The 20,240-nt window shown below is 52.4% G+C and overlaps 7 protein-coding genes across 7 annotated transcripts; 4 read left to right on the plus strand and 3 right to left on the minus strand.

Annotated features, from left to right (window-relative positions):
• Nucleotides 1-470: 470 nt before the first annotated feature.
• J4E90_004437 (uncharacterized protein) lies at nucleotides 471-3,331 on the plus strand (the record flags this gene model as incomplete). Its single annotated transcript, XM_051434002.1, has 3 exons — nucleotides 471-984; nucleotides 1,121-1,297; nucleotides 1,530-3,331. The coding sequence occupies 3 exons, from the start codon at nucleotides 471-473 to the stop codon at nucleotides 3,329-3,331; spliced, it is 2,493 nt and encodes an 830-aa protein (XP_051292520.1).
• Nucleotides 3,332-4,458: 1,127 nt separating this feature from the next.
• Nucleotides 4,459-6,042, plus strand: J4E90_004438 (uncharacterized protein; the record flags this gene model as incomplete). The annotated part of the gene is made up of 2 exons (XM_051434003.1): nucleotides 4,459-5,086; nucleotides 5,186-6,042. 2 exons carry the CDS (start codon nucleotides 4,459-4,461, stop codon nucleotides 6,040-6,042), a joined length of 1,485 nt encoding a protein of 494 aa, XP_051292521.1.
• A 609-nt stretch (nucleotides 6,043-6,651) lies between these two features.
• On the minus strand, nucleotides 6,652-8,108 carry J4E90_004439 (uncharacterized protein; the record flags this gene model as incomplete). Its single annotated transcript, XM_051434004.1, has 3 exons — nucleotides 6,652-7,299; nucleotides 7,354-7,818; nucleotides 8,031-8,108. 3 exons carry the CDS (start codon nucleotides 8,106-8,108, stop codon nucleotides 6,652-6,654), a joined length of 1,191 nt encoding a protein of 396 aa, XP_051292522.1.
• A 692-nt stretch (nucleotides 8,109-8,800) lies between these two features.
• J4E90_004440 (uncharacterized protein) lies at nucleotides 8,801-9,694 on the minus strand (the record flags this gene model as incomplete). The annotated part of the gene is made up of 1 exon (XM_051434005.1): nucleotides 8,801-9,694. One exon carries the CDS (start codon nucleotides 9,692-9,694, stop codon nucleotides 8,801-8,803), a length of 894 nt encoding a protein of 297 aa, XP_051292523.1.
• A 2,781-nt stretch (nucleotides 9,695-12,475) lies between these two features.
• Nucleotides 12,476-13,978, plus strand: J4E90_004441 (uncharacterized protein; the record flags this gene model as incomplete). The annotated part of the gene is made up of 2 exons (XM_051434006.1): nucleotides 12,476-13,508; nucleotides 13,863-13,978. 2 exons carry the CDS (start codon nucleotides 12,476-12,478, stop codon nucleotides 13,976-13,978), a joined length of 1,149 nt encoding a protein of 382 aa, XP_051292524.1.
• Nucleotides 13,979-14,093: 115 nt separating this feature from the next.
• Nucleotides 14,094-15,566, plus strand: J4E90_004442 (uncharacterized protein; the record flags this gene model as incomplete). Its single annotated transcript, XM_051434007.1, has 2 exons — nucleotides 14,094-14,098; nucleotides 14,420-15,566. The coding sequence occupies 2 exons, from the start codon at nucleotides 14,094-14,096 to the stop codon at nucleotides 15,564-15,566; spliced, it is 1,152 nt and encodes a 383-aa protein (XP_051292525.1).
• Nucleotides 15,567-18,516: 2,950 nt separating this feature from the next.
• On the minus strand, nucleotides 18,517-19,943 carry J4E90_004443 (uncharacterized protein; the record flags this gene model as incomplete). The annotated part of the gene is made up of 2 exons (XM_051434008.1): nucleotides 18,517-18,688; nucleotides 18,745-19,943. The coding sequence occupies 2 exons, from the start codon at nucleotides 19,941-19,943 to the stop codon at nucleotides 18,517-18,519; spliced, it is 1,371 nt and encodes a 456-aa protein (XP_051292526.1).
• Nucleotides 19,944-20,240: the final 297 nt, after the last annotated feature.

Raw genomic sequence — 20,240 nt, forward strand, 5'->3', positions numbered from 1 at the left:
GCAGTTTGACTCCATGCCCTTGATCACTCTGCTAACCACGCTACATTTACCATTACAACAGCAAAGGTTTCACGAGAGATGTGATCAATGGCCAAAAGTCGAACTGGGACTCTTTGGAGGCCATGATGAAGGCACGACGCACTCCAATCTTAATCTTGTGGTACTGGACTGTCACCCCGATGACTGGCCCCTCTATCAATTTCCGGCTAGCGGAAGTCGTATTGCACCCTACGGTCGGTGCTATGGCCTACGTGCCTATCATGTAGTCCTCCTGCCTAGGGCCCGTCATCTGGACCATACTTTATCAATGCAATCATCTGCAAACCTCGCCGCATACCCAGCTACATTCTCGTCTTCGTTCACCACGCTCGTTGCTTCAACTGCTCAACATTCATTGCTTTGTACTTCAAATCTCATTCATACTTACCATCGCTGGTTTCATATTCTGAGGTTTGCATGCCATAGCCGCCATGCGGGTCCAGTCACCCCAGCCCTTGTCCAGGCTGTCGGCGGACATTCCCCTCTTGGAAGGTACTCCGGTCGATGGATCGCCACAACATCGAGACGTCCTCCAGGAGCGTTACGCTGCGCAGTCTCACAACACTCATAGCAGTACAGCTTCGCCACAAGTGGGACAAAGAAGCAGTCTCAGCCCCTCCGACAGCTCTCACGCACAGCGGAGCGTCGCCACAGGAAACTATTACACCGGCAATGTACACGCACAACACATTGGATTGGCAGGCTTCGGCGTCGAGAGGTCGGAAAAGCAGATCAGATGCGAGCTCGGGCGATTATACAAGCTGCTTCAGCGGTCAGAGAAGTACCAGACATATCGCGAAAAGCAACCAGCTCTCACACCGGCTGAAGTCGTCGCGAGAGACGCTGCAGAGAGAAAAGAGCAGGAAAAGAGAAAGGCACAGGGACTACAGCAAGAAAAGGACAAGACTGTCTGGCCTGACTTCTTAGAACAAGCCTTCTGGACGGGTAAGTCTTCATTTCCATTACACCGCATCTCGCAGTACGTCTGTCTCACTGCGTACGTTTTCCACTTCGATTCTCCCACCACCTATGATTACCCAGCTTCACGATTCCAGCCCAACATCTGACAAACATTGCACAGCACTCGTACGATGGCCGCCAATGGGTCGGAAGAAATACATGCTTGAAGGCACGCAGCGAGGGCGGAATGAGCTGATCCAGGATTCTATTTGCAGAGACACCGGTATCAGACGCGATCGCAAACAGGTTTCCAGCCATCTCCAGGTCCTGAAGGACAAGCTCAGAGGTGTTCCTGCTGGTGAGTGCCCGTCTCGTACATCGTGTAACGATCGGCATCAGCCTCTTCTCATTCGCCCATATGATCGGGGCGGCGGTCCCGCATGCGTCGATCCAGTTTCAAGTCATCAGAGCATTCCTATCTTCCAAAGTTCTTCTAGAAGGCAGTGGCGGTGGCTTCGCGGTTGCTATTCCTGGTGTGATTGGGAGGGTTCCGCTAGGGACTACCAAAATGAGACTAACCTGCGCGACAGTCCTACTCTACATGGCCACACCAGAGGACGTCTCTAAGCGCCGATCTACGAATACATCCGCCCGATCATCCTATTCGTCACAGCTGCATGGCCGCCAACATGCGCAGCGCACAGAGTCTGTTACCAAGTCCGATTCCAGTACCTCCTCGCCGCACGTTTTGCCGCATTGTAGCGGCCCACAATCCGACCTCGCCCTGGGTTCCGGCCCGGATTCTGATGCGCTGTCTTCTTCATTCGCAGTCACAGGCTTCAAGATCCTCCTTGAGGGTGATCATCAGCCCATGCACTGTTTGGCTCAATCACAATCGCATGGCAGGCTCGATAGCTCGGATGTTGTAGATCATGCCTCTTGGCGCCATCAATACCGCGAGTTTGACTTCCTCCGATCCGAGACCGAGGAATGGATAGAGAACGATCGGGAAGTGTTGGTTGGTACCGCATCTACTGCCTTGATGACAGAAGTGACGCCAGATGCCGACCTGGCCATCATCTTCGATCTTCACTCGCATTCCGATTTGTCGAGATACGACTATGTGGAATGCATGACGCGATTTTACAACAGCGGCGACAACGTAATCGACCCGCAGTTTGACCGTGCGAGGCATGACCGGGAAGAAACGCGATCCACTTGCGAATATCGGCGAGACCCCCAAGGCTCTCAAGGTGTCCTATGCGTGCAGTTTACGACGCAGCCATGGGCGAGGCATGTGAGGGAGAACCAAAATCTGATGCACAGAAGCGAGGAAAGTGTCAAAGAATCGCTTCAACACCTGGCAGCAATACAGTACACATATGGTGTTGTTGCTAACACAGGCGAGTTCCGATACCTCACTACAGTTCTTTGGAGGTTCCAGCAGATGAGTGAATCTGCAGAAGTTGGCAACATTGAGTGGCGTTCCGTGAAGTTCGCTGATCATCCGTCAGCTGCAGGAGAAAGACATTGTTATGAGGCGACATTCAAGGCTGAAGATTCGGAAGACACGGAAGATGGTCACAAGCGTACCCCAGCCATACCAACGTCTACACATACAGCTGCGACGCCTTATTACCAAACTACACAACTGCCACTGGACTTGGCACAGACACATATAAGCCACCACTCATACGAGACTGAGCCTCGCCATGCGTACTTGCAACCACCTCTCTCCGTTGATGTTCTCAGATCAATGCAACCAGATTCAGACCACCTCGACACCTCGGTGGCTACCACTACCACCGAGTTCTCTGGCGAAAGCTTTGCACTATCACGTACTTCAGGCATGGCATCGCCGAACACACAAGGCAATGACTTCAACTTCAACGGCGGGCACGTGGGTATCAGAGGCAACTTCGAATCTGGCAACCCCCAGGTATATGGAGGCTTCCTTAGCCAAAGCACTGGACACGAAGGATTGTATACGCTTGCTGGACTGGAGCACGATGAGCTCGCAACCATGGGGCTTGCTGTCGGCGAACATGGACAGCTGATTCCAGTGGATGCAAACAACGATCTGCACTATTCCACAAATGCAGCTTGCTATTCGGCCAAACCCAACTGGCAGCACGCACAACTCGTCTCGCACCTCGAGAACGCAGCAGAACAGTACCGTCCTTACCTCAGCCATGATGGCCATGCTCAGGCAGCAGCAAATCACGGTATTGTCCATGGCCACGACCCATATCAACAAGTCGGTCAAAGACAGGGTTCAGTGGCGGCTATCTTCCCCAACGTGAATCACACCTTTTGGGGTTTGCACGGGCTCCAAAGCCCATTCCAAGACGACATGGGTAGTGGTGCCGTTCATGGGACAGAACACTTGTAAGAGCAGACACACGGTCCAGACTACGGTGTGCCGGGTCTAGTTGAGAGAGACCAAAAAGGAAGAGGTTATTAGACCTCGGTCGCCCCCCTTGAGGCCGCTTACGATGAAATGACTTTATGTTGGTTACATATGTATCATGTACATTAGGATTAGGTAGAGTATCGAAAGAGTATAGAGGTCTCACGATAGCGAAATTTGATACCTATCTCGTACGACATGTCTCGGCACACTGATCGCAAAATGCTCGTGTCGTGCACGCTTAACAGCCCTTAACTTTTCCGATCCCTTTGACGCCGCGAAGATACATGAAACATGGTCGACCCACTGACGCATGCATCTGACAGACACACGCGAGCTGCTCAAAACTACACGCTAGCAACGGCAATGGCGTCAGACTCCCGGCCAGGCATTAAACGGTCGATAGGGCGTTCCTTACGCTGCACAGCCGATCAACCTGCATACTCACCCAAGATAGACAAGATATGCACATGTAAAAGCTTTGATCTTCGGGGGGAGCCCCAACAATGCTACACCCGATCCCGCATAACGATCTGTAAGGACATTGTGGCATGTACTGTAGGCGGAATCCATGGCTAAACTACGTAATTGCCAACGGCCGCGGCCACACCCGCAAGGGAAGCGGTGCGCCTCTGGTACCCTGGATGTTCAGTCCATGTGCATGTGCATGATCCCTTTGCTGCACTCAGCCACGATAACAGATGTTGTTTACCTAATGCTATCGCTACACCGCATGTGCGCACCGGCGTCATTACAGCCCAAGGTCCTGCGAAGAGCCTGAGGCGCGTCAAGTCGACAAACGCGCTGGCGCGCGGTCACGCCTGCTTGCCCGCATTGAGCGGGGCAAACAGCGAGACGCTCCACTTTCAAGCGACGATACAGCAAGCGCTCGGCACGCTACTCGTTCGCGGTTCTTTGCTATGGATACGGCGGGGGAGGATTTGAAGAGATACTTAATTGTTCCGACACTTTCTTCTTCTTGTTGTTCATTACTTCCGTCTTCAAGTCCGGCTGCTAGTAGTGAGGAAAAACAGATCTCGAAGAGGAGCGGCGCGGATACGGAATACGAGCAAACAACCTCCACCAACAACAAAGCTGAGAAGAGAAAGATGGAGGTCGATACATCCACTCCTCTGCCCAATTCCTTCGGAGGTGCGCATGCGGAACCTATGGATGCGAGTACACCACTCGAAGGCGTGATCAGCATGGACGACTTCATGATCCAGAACAAGCACACGCATGAGGCGCAGAAACACGTCAAGGAAACCAAACAATCCGCACCTCCTCCCTCGAAGAAGCCAAAAACCCCCAACGGAAAAGCCACTCCACTAGTCCCCGTAGCAGTCGGCGCCCGCTCCTCCCGGCACACCATCCTGCTCCACGAAAAATACCAAGCCCTCGGCATCCCGCAACCACTCTTCATCTACGGAGGCGGCAGTGAAACGGGCTGGACTGTTTCAGTTTCTTTCCCTGGCTTGGATGATGCGGAGGAGCTGCAGGGACTGAAGTTTGAGGAAGAGAGGAAGTTTAACAGCAAGCAAGAGGCCAAGGAGGCTATGAGTCAGAAGGCGTTGGGTGTATTAGAGGAGTTGGAGAGGGAGGGGAGGGTCAAGAAAGGTGGGAAGGGGAAGAAGAAGAAGGGGGGTATTGAGGGGGAGGGGAAGGCTGTGGAGAAGGGGAAGGAGGAGAAGGAGAAGGAGAAGGGGCCGGGGGAGAATTATGTTGGGAAGTTGCTTGGTATGTTCTTTTCTTCTCTTGTCGTCCATGTGTTACCGTAAGGCACACGTCTCCATAGTCGAGATGCATAGATATTCTCATTCAGCTAACAAACATCAGAATTCCAGCGCGCAACCGACTCCCCCCAACCCACATATACGGATTATCAATCTGGTCAACGCTTCTCCTGCATCATCACCATCGACGGCGAAGACCAACCCTTCGGTTCCATCTCCAACCTCTTCTCCTCCAAAAAGGCCGCTCGTCAAGACGCCGCCCGCCACGCCGTCGACCATTTCAAAGCCCTCGGCACCTGGCCCACGGACGACACCGCCGTCGGCGGCATCCGAAAGAGAAAGAAAGCCTCACCCATCGACCCAGACACCGTCTCAATATCACCACTACTAGACAACTCCAGTTCCCCCTCCACACCCCCCATCCAAGCAACAACACCCACCCCCGCGCCCCCAGGCACACCCTCCTACGCCTCCCGCGTCGCCACCCTCGCCGTCACCCTCGCGCTGCCGACTCCAGAATGGAACTACACGCCCCACCCCTCCGACCCTACGTTCCACAGCGTGTGCTGTTTTTTTAAAGGCGCGGGACAGCATGAGGGGCCTATCGGCGAAGTGAGGAATATCTACGGCAGGAAGAAGGCGAAGGAGGAGTGTGCAAGGTTGACGCTGGAGTATCTTACGCAGGTTAAGGAGGAGAGGTTGAGGTATGGGATGAGTGTTATGAGGGGGGTTTTGGGGAGTGAGGGGGTGGAGGGGGTTATTGAGGGGGGGTTGGGGAGGGTTGGATTGGGTGAGGGCGAGGGTGCAAGGGTGGGAGAGGGGAAAATGGTTGAGGCTACGGGTGGGAAGGTGAGGTTGGGTATGGGGCTTGATGGTGTGGATGAGGGGATGGGGGATATGGATATGGATGGGGGGGAGAGTAGTGAGGATGAGGTGTTTGCTGATGCTATGGAGGGCTAGGGGTTGATATCCACTTGGGAGGCTTTGGCTTGTATAGCAGCTTTGGGTAGTGTACAGCGGGGTTGGGTAGAGATGGTGTGGCCTGGACCATGTATACTAGTGTTCGGTACAGATGGACTTTGGGTCTGACTGTAGCATAGTCCTCTGATGAATACTCACACGACATATCAAACCCCTCGTCCTCCCCCACTTTCACCCAACACATCTACCTCACCATCTCCGCACACATATTGAAGGGGAAAGCAATCAAACACCCAAGTAAAATGACCAGTAATATTCGCGCATCTCCACGATACACATGTCTAAACTCCATTTCTACCTCCCGCAGAAGGCATGAGTAGACAGGAGACTGGTTGTACAGTTTACCCAGTCCCGCTAACATTTGAGATACACTGGATGGGAGGCTCACTAAGCCCACCTCGACACTCTTCGCGAAGAAAAAAAGCAGAATATCCATTCGCACCATTCGCCGTGATAAGCAACCCAGCGACAGCGACGACGACGACGACGACGACAGGAGAAATAAATGTACAGGTACAGAGGACCATTGCGACCGTAAAGCCCGTGGACTCAACCGCAGAATCAGAAACCAGGAAGTCGGCCGCTCTTCTAAGACGAAGCAACCTCGCTCTTCCTCTTACTCCGATCGCGCTTCTTCTCCTTACCGGCCTTATCCGCCTTCTCCTTCTCCTGCGCCGCCGCGTTCTCTTTGTCACCTTCCAGCTCCGTGTTGCGCGTGCTACGACCGGATTTGGCCTTCTTCTTCGCGGCGCCCGTCTCCTCTGGAGGAGTCGGTTCGTCGTGAGAGGAAGCTGGGGCGGGAGCGATGGGCTGAGGCGCGGATTTCTCCTTCTTCTTCTTGTCTTTCTTTGCGGGGGTTTCAGCGACGGCGGGGGCGGTTGAGGCGGAGGCTTGCGGTGCGGAGCGCGAGGTAGGCAGGGGAACGGGCGTGGACGCTGTGGCGGGCGCGATGGAGACGGGGATTGAGTTGCCGTTTACAGCGGGCGTGGTCTTCTGGCGCTTGCGTGGTGTCTTTGCGGGGGGGGAGGGGGCTTTGGCCGGCGCTTCGTCTTCGTCTTCGGAGGAGGCGTCTGTGTCTGCGGCGCCGGCTTCGACTTCAGCTTCGATTTCTGGTTCGCCTTCTTCGGACGCGTCGTCTTCTTCGATTTCGGCGTCCTTGATGCCCTTCTGCTTGACGTATTCGGCCATTTGGACTTTCCATTCTTCCATGGAGTTGCGGTAGGATGCTTTCCATTCCTGTGGTTGGGTTAGTGAGATGTCGATTGTCGGGTTTTAAGATTGTGTGCTTACCTCCTTCTCCGCGTCGGAAAGCTCAGCCCAGCGCCTGTTGACCTCGGTCTGGACGGCGGCTGGAGCGAGTGTGCCACCGGGAGCGAGCGCTGCCTCCAGATCCGCCTTGACGATGGGACGCGCGTGTTGGTGGTAGAGGAAAGCAGCAGTGAGGGGCTTCTTGGGCGCATTGGGGTCCTTTTCCTTCTTCTCGCGCTTGCGCTTCTTGCTCTTGACGCCGTCAATTGCCTTCTCAGCAGGCACGCCGACGTCTCCAGCTACGCTGTCCATGAGCTTCTGGCCACTCTCTACAACATTCGCGGCGGTCTTGATGGTACTTGTGATAGCATCGTTCTCGGTTGAGACGTCGTCTTTTTCGATGCCAAGGACTGATGCGCAGTGCTTGTTGTAGTGGTCCATGAGGACGGTGATCTGGTGTTGTACGTTGACGAGGCCATTCTGGAGGCTGTGGAGAGAGCCCAGAACCTGCGCGTAATTGTAAGCTTTTGCATTATGAAATCACCATGTATCGGGTCGCGTAGATTACGCGATCCATGTTACACAGACGTATCCATATGGCGACGTGATGGTGGCGCGATAATGCGCGCTGACCGCGTGGGTTTGCGACGCGACGACATAGGTATGCGCGCGTGTCGCAATTGCGATTGGATACTGCAAAAGGGGAATTGGGTACGTACATGGTCTCTGGTCCGATTGAATTCTGCAACAGAGATCAGCAATTCGCCGGTGGCGGGCGTCTTCTTCTTGGGGACCATGTTGGGCGGCGTGGTATGGGCAGAGGTTGAAGACGCGTTGACGGGCGGGAGGTTGAAGAGGGAGGGCGCGGGAAGGGCGGAGGAGCGCTGAAATTTCGGGGGGTCGGGGGCATAGCTCCCTTAAGTGACAGCCCAAACACAAGCGAACGTGCCCTGACTTTTGGGCAGTCACCAGCCCATTTCGGCGGGCACCAGTAAATTAATGCCCCCAAAATTCAAATCTAGGCTTACTTTTCGCGCCTGCAGCCTGTACAAAAGGCGCGTTTTCAAGATGCATCTAGATAAACTGCACGCAGAAGTTATGCGCAGTCTCTTTTAAGCGTCTACTGCCTTTCAGAAGCCATCCTCTACTATCGGCGCGCATTCTAATTTGTTGCGCAATGCATATCTCTGTTGCAGCGTGTTGTGCAACTTGGGTGGCGTAGGCCGCCTATTAGAGCGAGGGCGCCCATCCGCTGGGCAGAGTGCGCCTGGCAGGTGCCCCCAAGCCGCCCGTGATAAGGGCCTCGCTTTGGTGCTACCTCCCCATCTTTGCCCGTGTTTCAGGCGCCGTTTGGCATTGCTTGCCACCACCACGCAGCATGTCAAATTTTTTCTTTCAACGGCGGCACATGTCTTCGCACGATGCACCATGATGGTATTTCACACAATTTTGCTCTCTTCCACAGTCATATCTGATATTCTTGCTCTGTCTATTCCTTGAACCGACCACCTTCGCTGACGTCGGGGTATACGTCGAATCGCCTCTGTCCATACAGTGGCACTCCCTTCCTGGTCTCTTCGATCTTACCCGCCTCCAGTTCGCGGATGAGTACACCCTCCTTCTCGTCTAGCTGCTCTAGCACTACCGCATTGGGGTCAACGACCATGCTGTGTCCCCACGCGTTGTATTCAGCCTCCATATCTCTTGCTGGACTACACAGTCCAACGTAGACCTGGTTGTCCGTCGCCCTAGCCCTCGCCAACAACTCCCAATGTAACGCGCCGGTCGTGAGATTGAATGCGCCAGGGTATAATAGCAGGAACGCGCCCTTCCTCGCCGCGATCATAGCAAGCTCCGGGAACCTTATGTCGTAGCAGATGGCTATCGCAATCTTTCCGTATTCTGGGAGGTCGACTAGTGTGATCTTATTGCCTGGCGACAGCACCTCGCTCTCCTTGAACTTGATCTTCCCTGGGATGTCGATGTCGAACAAGTGCACCTTGCGATGAGTGGCAAGTAGCTCTCCACTGGGCGCAAATGTCAAACTTGTGTTGTACAGCTTCTTCGTATCCTTATCGTCTCTCTCCGGTATGCTTCCTCCAACCAGATATACGCCCGCCTCTTTCGCCAATTTGCTCAGTGCGTGGAACGTCTGCGATTGCGATTCCGATGGCGGGGATGGGAGGAGTGTCTCGGCGTACTTGTCGAAGTACTTTGTTCCGTAGGGCGAATTGAAGCATTCGGGCAGGACTACGAGCTTTGCGCCGGCTTTCGAGGCATCGAGCACCTTTTGGCGCGCTGAAGTGAGGTTTGCGGTCTTATCGGCGCCTGAGGCGAGTTGGATGAGCGCGAGCTTTAGCGACTTTTTGAGGAGAGACGCCATGTTTGGTGTTTGTTTGGGGAGTTGGTGGACTTCAAGAGAAATAATCCGGAGAACCTTGAAGCTCAAGTATATACAATGCGATGTTGGAGGTGTCGTTGGAGTGTTGGAGTAGAGTTGGGGTGGGGGTTAGCTCCAGATGTCCGCACGATGTCATCGCCGGACTCGCCGCCCCGATCATGGCGGGGTGTGCCTGCCGACGCGTTGGACGCGTTCCTGAACTCCTCCACCACACCACACCACACGCCGATGCCGTCTACTCCAACAACATTGCGCAAGCGCGTCACTAATTGTCACTCAAAGACACTGGAAATGAGAGATCTCGCATTCCATCATTGTTTTACACCACGCTGGTACGGAGAACACGATATCCCGTCGCTTGATACCGCTGCCTTTACCATGTCCATCTATCGTTCCTTCCCAAGTCTTCGCCCTGAATGTTCGTAGTGGAGCAGGAAAACGCACTGGTTATAAGGGTTCCGCTCGGTCAAGCCCGTTCTGTTATCTTACGCTTCATCTATAATGTATCGACGGCGACAAAATCCTTGACAGGAAAGATCCCCGGATAGACATTGGGATTTTGGTCCATCGATAAGTCCACAGACGCAGCCCTCTTGGCAATCGTAACGTATCGATAAATCTGTTTCCGTACACTCTCAGGCAAATACAACAGGTTTGGATAATACCATCGCTTTGTGGGGCTAGGCTTGCCTTTTCCCCTGCCAGGCCACAGTGGAAGGTGTTGTTGTGCGTCTCGATGACTACCATGACGGCCAAGCACAACGTACCCAGGAATACTCCAATAGTGAGACGGGTGAGACGGATGATACATGAATGGCTTAGTTAGCACAGAAAGAATCTGCCGAGAGTACTTCTTGAAGTCGTCGGTATCTGCGCGGAGGTACTCGAGTACTGTGTTGACAGTCTTGATGTCAAATAGCTGACGCTGAACGAAGTGCGGATTGTCATCTCTCTCGCCAAGACCCGCGTCAGACTGTACGAATTCGAAATCGACTTTCGCAGCCAAAGGTGACCACATTGCCTTTACGAGCGGAGCAATATTGACGTTCTCGAACCATGGATAATGCTCGAGGCAGGCACTTTCAGAGCATCCATTGGCGACATCGATCGTCACCTTTCGAACATACTGCATCTGGGACCCCGAACACCAGATCGCAGCCGATTGAATCTGCGCAAACCCTTTTGCGACCGCCTTGATCTGTGCAAATCTTTTGGTATGGCCGTCTGGTATCATGCCGAATACGAAAGTGTTGTTGCTGTACAAGACACTTGCGGCCTCGTCATAGATCTGCCGGCAGCTGCGCAGCAAATTGATACCATCGCGGATACTGGCAAACGCAGCCGTATTGACCGGTACGCATGAACTTGATTTCATGTCTTCGTCCTGGATACCCGTTTTTTGGTCCTCCGAGCAAAGGAATCGGATGTTTTCTTTAGGCTCAAAGAGATCAACGTATATCATGGTGCGTATCTCGCCTGGCAAATCGAGGATTGAGCCACCGATGTGGGGTTTGCTGGCTTTCGTCCGCGGAATTTCGATGAATCGGATCGCCATCTCGGATGCCTGGCCGCTGAGTGTGAGTTGAAAATTGTGCGAGACTGGGATTGACGGAGCTGGTACTTTAAATACTCGAGGAGAGAAAGAAAGAGCGGCAGCCTGATTGACCAAGCAGGTGCAGTGCACTGACCTGGAGGCCGTGGTTCCGTACCTTGCCAAAGCAGGAACGCTACGACTCAAGGCGCACATCGCCACTACGGATTGTGCCTGGTGCACAGACATTTAAAAGGTCTCCGTTCATTGCTTCTATATATAAACCGGCTTTTCGATCTCAAACACTTAACGCACCTTTCAGCACTCAACCTGTTCGAGTCACCACTGAACTGTAGTTGTCGACTGCATTTTCCATCCATCCTATGGTACTAGACACCTACCTATCAGAGAAGCAACATTGCAACACTGCACTACTGCTTTTATCTTCAAAACAACGATTAGCAATCGCATATGACTCATATGACGAACGCGCGATACGATAAGTTAGCACTCAACTCTCTTACTCGAGCCAACAACATGGCGCCGAACAACATGCCGAAGTCGATCGCAAAAGGCAACTCTACGAAAGCCAACCCGGATATCCTTTCCTTCCTCGATCTACCAGCCGAAATCCGAAACCAGATATATGGAATCCTCTTCACGAAAGGTGCTGTAGACAGTCAGGCGCATCAACTGCACGACTGTAATTTCAGGCGTTGGTACCCGCCGCCCGCCGCAGAGTTGGCATCTTCGACGAGTATAAGACTAAAGAATACGGACGAGGATCACGTATCCTTCGTAAAAGACGGTTGCCATATCGAAGGGATACAAAGCACACGTGCACAATTCCTCGCAGGGAAGCCATTACTCTCAACATGTCGACAGATCTATCACGAAGCGTCACCACGTTTCTGAAAAATAACACCTGGACCGTTGCATTAAAACGTTATACATCTAGATCCCAGCTTGTCACACTTTTACAAGACGCAGCGATCTTCTTGAGCGCGCTTGGTTCTCAATCCGGATTGCTAAAGAAATTGGAAATCGATATGGTGGGAACAAGTTCTCCTACGTGTCAAGACCTTCATATTTCTCGTGATATCCAGGACCCATACCTCGCTATAGCCACTAGCATTAGGTTCAAAGACTTGGTGAAAGAGCTCCACAAGCCTTCCAACAACGCTATCGACGTGGATATTGTCTTTGGCACTCCATTCAACCATCCAGGTTGCATGACAACCCCTCTAGCTACTTCCGGCCTCGACCTCTTTCGTCTGAACAACGTACTCCGGCTTCTAGTTCAGGATCCTCTCGGCTTTCTCAAATACGGCGATGCAGTACACGAAATCCTTATTGATAGGGATGGCAGAACAGGGGGTATCTTCTTTGGTCGCTCGTTCATAGACCCGACTCATAAGCAGTATTTCCGCGTTTCCGAAAACGGTGACGCAATAACTCTCATTCCTCTCTCTAAATTGGATCACATACTGAAACTGCCAGAAAATATCAGAAGCGAGATAATCAAGCACGTCACACAACGCGGAAAAACCATAACCTTCGACTTGGATAAGGGGACATGTGAGGACGGGGATCTGGTTCTGGCTTCCGTGTGTCGGAAACTTAGAGAGGAGAGCTTCATTCAACTCCAGTTAACCAACAAGTGGATGGTCAAAATGGCTTCCAAGGACAAACGTACCATCTTTGACGACTTTCGCAAACTGGAGAAATTTTGGTGCATTGGCAGATCGGCACAGTTTCCTTGGCGCGGCAGGGAAATACATACACTTCAACACTTCGACTGTTTGCTTGAAGTAGAAGCGGCGACTACTCCAGAGAATCTCCGTATCAACATCACCGACTTTCTTCGTATCACCTCTACTATAGGAAACAAGAAAGGAAATCTTACTATATCTGCGACACGCGGCCAGGACGTCGCCCCATCGAAGACCTCCACATCCTTCGAGGAACTACGCTGGTACGTCCTAATAGCTCTAACAGAGTTCATCCGCAAGTATCCAGATGCCAATCACAGGCCCTGCCCCAACATCTGGCTCAATGGTCTCGGCAAAGTTGTTGATATCGAGAGCGCAGACACGACGATGAATCCTCAAACGTACATACAAAAGTACACACCCTGGAGCACACATCGCCGTACCATCTTCCGAGAATATGGCCTTTCACTCAAAGGGCATAAGTACTGGCACGATATGGATGGCTACAACCCGCCTGCCGAGGCTTTCGACGGCTCTGCACGCTTTTATATCGGTTGGCTCCAGCGGTGTGGGTTTGGTGTGAGTCCGAGGTACTGGTCTGATGCCTGTAAGTTGTTTTGGGTTTTGTTTGTGAGGAGGGGGTATGCTGACTGCTGTATTTTTCCAGATTCCGGATGCGTAGGGTAGGTTAGGATGTCGCGGGTACAAGGTAGTAGCGCGGCAAGGGTGAATTGGAAGGTGGGGCTCACTGGTTCACAGCCTGTTTGTGGGGAAAACGAGTGCGATGGCTCTAGGCAAGCAGACTTTCACAAATAACAGGTACTCGGCTGCTGGGTGGGTCGAGGAGGCGGAGGGGAGGTGGTTTAGGTCATCTCTGGCAGCTTGGTGCGAGTGTGAAAGTTCTCAGGGCTGTTGACGGTGGCGAAGGTTGAGAGCCAAGAGAACATTCACTTTTTGTCAACGCTCGTATGTGCCCTCCTCCACTCGTATCACAGCTACGGATCGTACATGGTGCCTGATTAGGCTATCCCGTGCGTACTTCTATTCACTCTTACCAGTACTTACGCCTATTAGCTCTTGCTCGTACCGTAGTACATTCATTTACCGACGCGGCAGGCAATACTCTTTCACCAACACTATGTAGTCGGGTACTACCCCGGCCCAAGTCACAATCAAGAGAAAAGGGCTTCACTTCATGCAAGCAAGGTGAATCTATGTCAGAAGGTACGAGCGATACTGGGGCACAGACGCTGACCTTTCTTCCTTTGTTGTATATAATGACCCGTACAGCCGACTCTCATTCCCTTCAACTCACCCGAACTCAACAGCTATGGCAACACTCTTGCGAACGGAACCAATACCGGAAACTCCAGCCATTGCCGCTGTGTCTGGTGCGAAAACTCTCTTCTCTTTACCTGGAGAGATCCGGAACAAAATCTATAGCTATATTCTTCCGGCCCACAGCGAGATCGAAATACATCAGCTTGTCCGAGACCAGAGGTTTGCTTCCGCCGATACTCGTCCGATACACACCCGACACGCACATGCGCTAAAGCTGCTTATCACGTGCCGACAAGTCTACCACGAGGCCACGTCCTTATTCCTATCGAGTAACACGTGGGTTATCTCAAGGGCTTGTTATGACAAGTCGGGGTACCGAGTTACACAAGCAGACGACCTCGCAACTTGGTTGACTATGCTCGGATCTAGTGTGACCATGGTACACAAGGTTATTGTCAACTTGGCTGAAAACACCGACAATGGCGGTGACCAACTCAAATGGCGCCTAAAAATCGACTCCAGCCAGGACACAACTGATATGGCTGAGGCCGTCAAACTAGGCAATCTGCTGAAATGTCTTTGGGCAAACCCTGATGCGATCCGTAAGATCAAGATTGTTAGCCCCAAGGGAGCAGGCAAAAACTACAAGTACCGGAACAACAATGATTTTGATCCAATGTTTAGCAAGACACATCCGGAGAACAGAGGTAACAAGACACATCCAGTCTTTGACACTGGTACTATCACAAACGCGCTCATAGCTCTCCGACGCGACGATCTCGGTCTGAAGAACTGTGGACGTCAGGTGCACGATGTTCTCATCCGAAGAGATGGTCTAGAAGGGTATATCCAGTTCGACTACAACTACTATAAGCCGTCAGACAATCGTCCCCGCGTTGAGAGGACCTACGTTGAGCGGAAGTTCTCCATCACGAACGGCGGCACAACACTGTCACTTCAACCCGCCGACACTCCCGGATTGATGAACCTACCCCAGCACCTCAAGATCCGGCTTTTCGAATCGCTTTGTCTCGCTAAAGGCTTCCTTGACCCCTGGCGAAGTACAGTCACTATCGATCTGGACCAAAAGATCACAGTAGGCGCAACTCCAGTGCTGGAATCGGTATCGCAACATCTGCGATCGGAGTGCTACTACCGCTTCTGGCTGGCCAATATAATCTCAGTCAAGATGCGGAGTACAGACGTAAAAACAGACTTCGACCACTTCGACAAACTACGCGTCTTCTGCTGCACCGCGTCGACTCTGCGCGAGCCCTGGAGAATGAGCAACAGACGTAAGGGGATCCGCGACCTGGAGTTCCTACTTTAGTTCAACGTCTCGCCCGCACCCAAGCTCGATGATCTGCGTATCAACGTACTCGATTTCCTACGCGTGACGTCGTACCTCGATAGCCGCGATAGGAAAATCACGTTCCAGATCGGCGATACAAACGACAAGGCGTCTGTCTCGCTGGCCCATCTCCGCACGTGCGCCCTTATCGCCCTGACCGACTTCCAACAAACCTACAAGCGCACCCGCCCAGACACTAAGCGCTGCCCCAACATATGGGTTAACGGCTACGGGCCCATCGTGTGCGTTGAAGCACCAGGCGGCAAATCAATAAATCCATCGGAGACCATACAGCGGAATGTGTCGCGTGGAGATGGTGGTGAAGATGTGATTGTTGTTAACCGCGAGTTTCGCAAGAAATACGGTGGTACAGGAGATGGGGATTCTGCGACACGCCCAGGCCGGTCTTTCGATGGTACGTTGGGGTGTTATTTGGGGTATTTGCAAAGTGTGGTGGTGGGGGATGAGGACGCGGCGTATTGGGCGGGGAGATGTAAGTTCTTTGTTTGTTCTGGTTGTGAAGAGAGAGGCTAACTGATGTGTTTAGATTTTGTTTGCAGTGGATGATGTTTGAATGGGAAGCTTCCGTCGGCGGGTCGAATACTATGCTTCCGCCATCGAACGCACTAGCGCGACAGCGGAAGCGCGTTGATGAAATGTGGCACCTATCACGAGACTTCTATCACGGCTTTTTCGGCATCGTTCTTAGTTTTATCTAGCAGGGTTTGCATGATCTACGATATTAGCTTTGCGTGGCAAAGAGCTAAATAATGGCGATTCGCAAATTTCAATCACATCATCCAAGTGTCATTGAAATCGGTGATTCACGGAAGCCTTCTTCAATTGACATGTTTGAGAGGGCCTTTTCAAACACCGTCTCTTTGGCCTCGAGCGACTGCGTATTGAAGTATCAAACACACCGAATTCACGTAATGTGCTGAACACTCCTGTCTATATAGAGTGTTAGCATCGCCGTCACTCTCTCTTTTCCCGTGAACAAATCCACAAGATCTGAGCCTCTTCGACCACTCAACCACTGACTGCAGCTCTCCGAATCAACCGACCCCTCTGCAGCCATGGAGCCCGATGAGAGTAGATTTGATAACCTCCGCGTATACTTCGATGAGTTGCCCTATTACCCAGCTATTGCTGAAGGCGGATCTAAGCCTCGCGACCCGACGGCGCCCTCATTCCTCACTACATTTCCCGCTGAAATTCGTAATGCCATCTACGACGCCCTATTCCACGTCTATGGCGGTATCCGGCTATCCCCCTCGGAGAAGTTTATCACGCGATCCACGTTCGAAGACCAAGACGTACGCGCGACTCTGTTGGCGTGCCTTCCTCTCTTGTCCACATGTCGACAGATTTACCAAGAAGCCGCTACAACTCTCTACTCCAACAACATTTGGATCGCGTCTAGGGATATATATCAGACGGACGATAAAAGCGGCAGCGTTCTACACGGAACAATGACAGAAGCTACAGGCGCGGTGGTGTTACTCACAGATCTTGGCTCCCGTCGAGTGATGGTCAAGAAGATCCTCCTCGACGTGGACAGGGCATGCCCTATTCCGTGCGAGACTCATGGTGTTGACCCGTTTTGGCTTGCACCGCACCTTGGACCCGATCATGCAGTCGAGATGTGGACCCTCGTGAGAGCAATGGCGCTATTGCCGCATCTTACAGTCGAGTTTGTGCATCCGAAGCGTCAAGCATACTATGACTTCCACCCTCCCAACGGAGCTTCTGGAACTGGACTCGGCGTTGACATCGACGGTCTCAATACCGCTCTCCAAACGTTGCGGAAAGATGCTATAAATATCGGAAGATACGGGCAGCAAATCAGCGAGGTCTACATTCACCGAGATTGCTCTTCAGGCATTGTCGTGTTTCAGTCGTCCAGACGCGTTGAAATGTGCGATCGTGCTCAACTACGGTTCAATATATCCGATAAGGGTGCAACGTTTGCTTGGGCAAATCTTGAGCGAGAGCCGCATCATCTTTTTGGTCTACCAGAACACATTCAGCGACAGATCGTAAATGAGGCTAGCTCTGTTGGCCGTTCTGACTCCTATGGGAGCGATTCGACGATTGTTTGGGATGTCGATAGGAAGATATCGACCGGAGTCAATCTAATCTGTGGCGCAATATGCAACAAGTTGCGGTATGACTTTATGACCATGCTCAGATGCTACAGGCGGAACATCATCAAAATGTCCACTAGTAAACTTCGCTCGGATTTTGACGAGTTCAGAACCCTCCAGGAGTCCTGGAGCGAGGATAGCTACTTCAATTCTCCTTTGGGTAGACCCTCTGATCCTTACCCAGTAAGCCTTCTTCTGGAATTCCATGTACACCCTGACGTTACTATGGAAGATACCAAGTTAAACATCACCAAACTATTACAACTTACGGCAGAGTGCAGAGGTCGCATGGAGATCACGATTTCCATCAATAGAGGGGAAGCCTTCCCCAGCTCCGAGACCACCACGAACCTGTATATGTGCCGGGACCTAGCTCTCTCCGCACTATCAGATGCAGGTCCGGGCAAGTGGATGGTGTGCGAAGGGTTCTCTCAGGATAATCATCATCCACCAATATGGATGAATGGCCGCTTTGAAGTTGTCGAAGTCGATCTGACAGATGGTAAGTTCCACTCATGAACAGCTTTTGTGTTATACTAAATTGTTCCACCAGGTTGAAAGACGCGATGGCGTTTTGCGAATGGAGATCGCTTCCAGGGTGACGTCTAGAGTGGCTTGTGTAATTTTAGGGCTCCACGGAGGGGAAATGACAAGTGCGTTGCAGGACGAACGCGGCAATCGCAAGAAGCGATAGTGGAAGCGGGATGTAAGGTATGAATCAACAGGATGACGAAGTTGAAGAATTCAAATAATGTATTTCAAGTTCGGTGCATTGGCACATCTCAAGCTGTGTCATCGTGAGACTTGTTTGGGACTATATCCTCCGTGACGCGAACCTCGTGGCTGCCCTCCAGTTCCGATAGCACGATCCAGGTAGGGAAGACGCACAGCACCGTGATGCCAAAATTGATACCGATACTGACGAAGTGATTCGCACCACCTTCCGATTGCATACTGTTGCGTTTGTTAGTTGATGATATGCAAATTTCGTTCAAAAAGGGAAGACTTACGCCCAGGCAACGGTTTGTCCCAAAGCCTCTACACCACGAAGAATACCAGTAAGATGGCTCAAGTTGGAAAGATCAGTCGCATACTGGCCTACTAGCCAGTAAAGGAATTGCTGGAAGGCCTGGCCGCCGAACTGCCAGAAGAAGACAAGCGCGTAGCTCTTTCCGAATCCACCCTGGAACCAATCGAAGACCGGGGATTCCGATGCGTCGTAGTTCTGTTTCTGTAGTATCGTTGCCCAGATCCACGTGCCGACGAGGATGGTGATGATGGTGCAGAATGCAATGCGACCGCGCTTCTTGATGTGGATCTTCTGGTTATCGAGTAGAAAGGCGATGATGAACGAGGAGAAGATACCGGCAAAGTTGGTGAAGAAGGAGGAGAACGCGCGAGCTCGGACGGTGAAGTATGTCGTCAACCACGTGCTCATGAAGCCGTTGTAGAAGTAGCTGATGAAGAAAGCTGGCAGCAAAAGGAGAATACGGCGACTGACGAACAGCTTGCCGACGGCCTTGAACTCGGCACCCCAGGTCGCGGCGCGCTCAGTGACGATCCGCGTGCCATCCTTTCGCCAGACCTTGTGCGCTGGCGACAAGCACAGGGCTACCGGAAGACCAAGGCACATGATGACAATGAACACGATGTAGGTCGTTGATGAAACCGATCCGGTAGTTTTGCGGTTCGCGTTCAGTCCCAGGTTGATAGATCCTCCAACAATCGGTCCAAGTGCCTTCGCGGTCTGCCAGATGGCAAGGTAGAAAGCGCGATCTCCAGGTGATGGGTATCCAATAATGATAGCAGCCTCGGCAGCCCAGAAGAAACCAGCGGAGATACCACAAAGCGCGCTGCCAAACAGCATGAACCATGTGTTTGCAGAGATATTGTTGGTGTAGAGACCGGCGCCATACAGAGGGTACCCGATAGCACCCAATGCAAGACCATACGTCAATCCGATACGGTTGTTGATAGCTCCGGCAGCAACACAGACCACAGCGAAGAGTCCGTATACGAGAGCGTTGGCGGCAGAGACGGCGTACGGTTCAGCGGCACCTCCAGCCCCTAACCCACCAAGCGCATCCCACATTCCCGGAGCCGTGAACGAGACACCACATGCGACCAGGATCTGGAAAGGTACCGAGCGGAAGAAGGGTCCAGAACCCTTGATGGAGCCCGAAGGCTCAGACAAGGAGGCGGACGACATGACGATGCGGAGAAGAAAAGATGGAGAGAAGAGATGTCGGGATGAGGTGAAGAACCTCAGTCAAACGTGGAGACTACATATCTTAAGAGTTCGGACGACACCGCGATGCTTGGCGAGCTTGGTATCCAGTTTTTCTCCCTTAGTGATGGACGTTGAGGCAATCACCGCAATCGAGACGTTTGGTGTTTTCTATGGGGCGAGCACGACATCTGCGCTAAATGACTCGCGCGTGGCGGCCTGCGACCCAAGCGTCCACGGGTCGGACCCTTTGGGTTATGACTTCACTCGAGTTTTCCT

This window comes from Alternaria incomplexa (genome assembly GCF_024043165.1).
Source record: "Alternaria incomplexa strain BMP 0042 chromosome Unknown scaffold_5, whole genome shotgun sequence".
NCBI lineage: Eukaryota > Fungi > Ascomycota > Dothideomycetes > Pleosporales > Pleosporaceae > Alternaria > Alternaria incomplexa.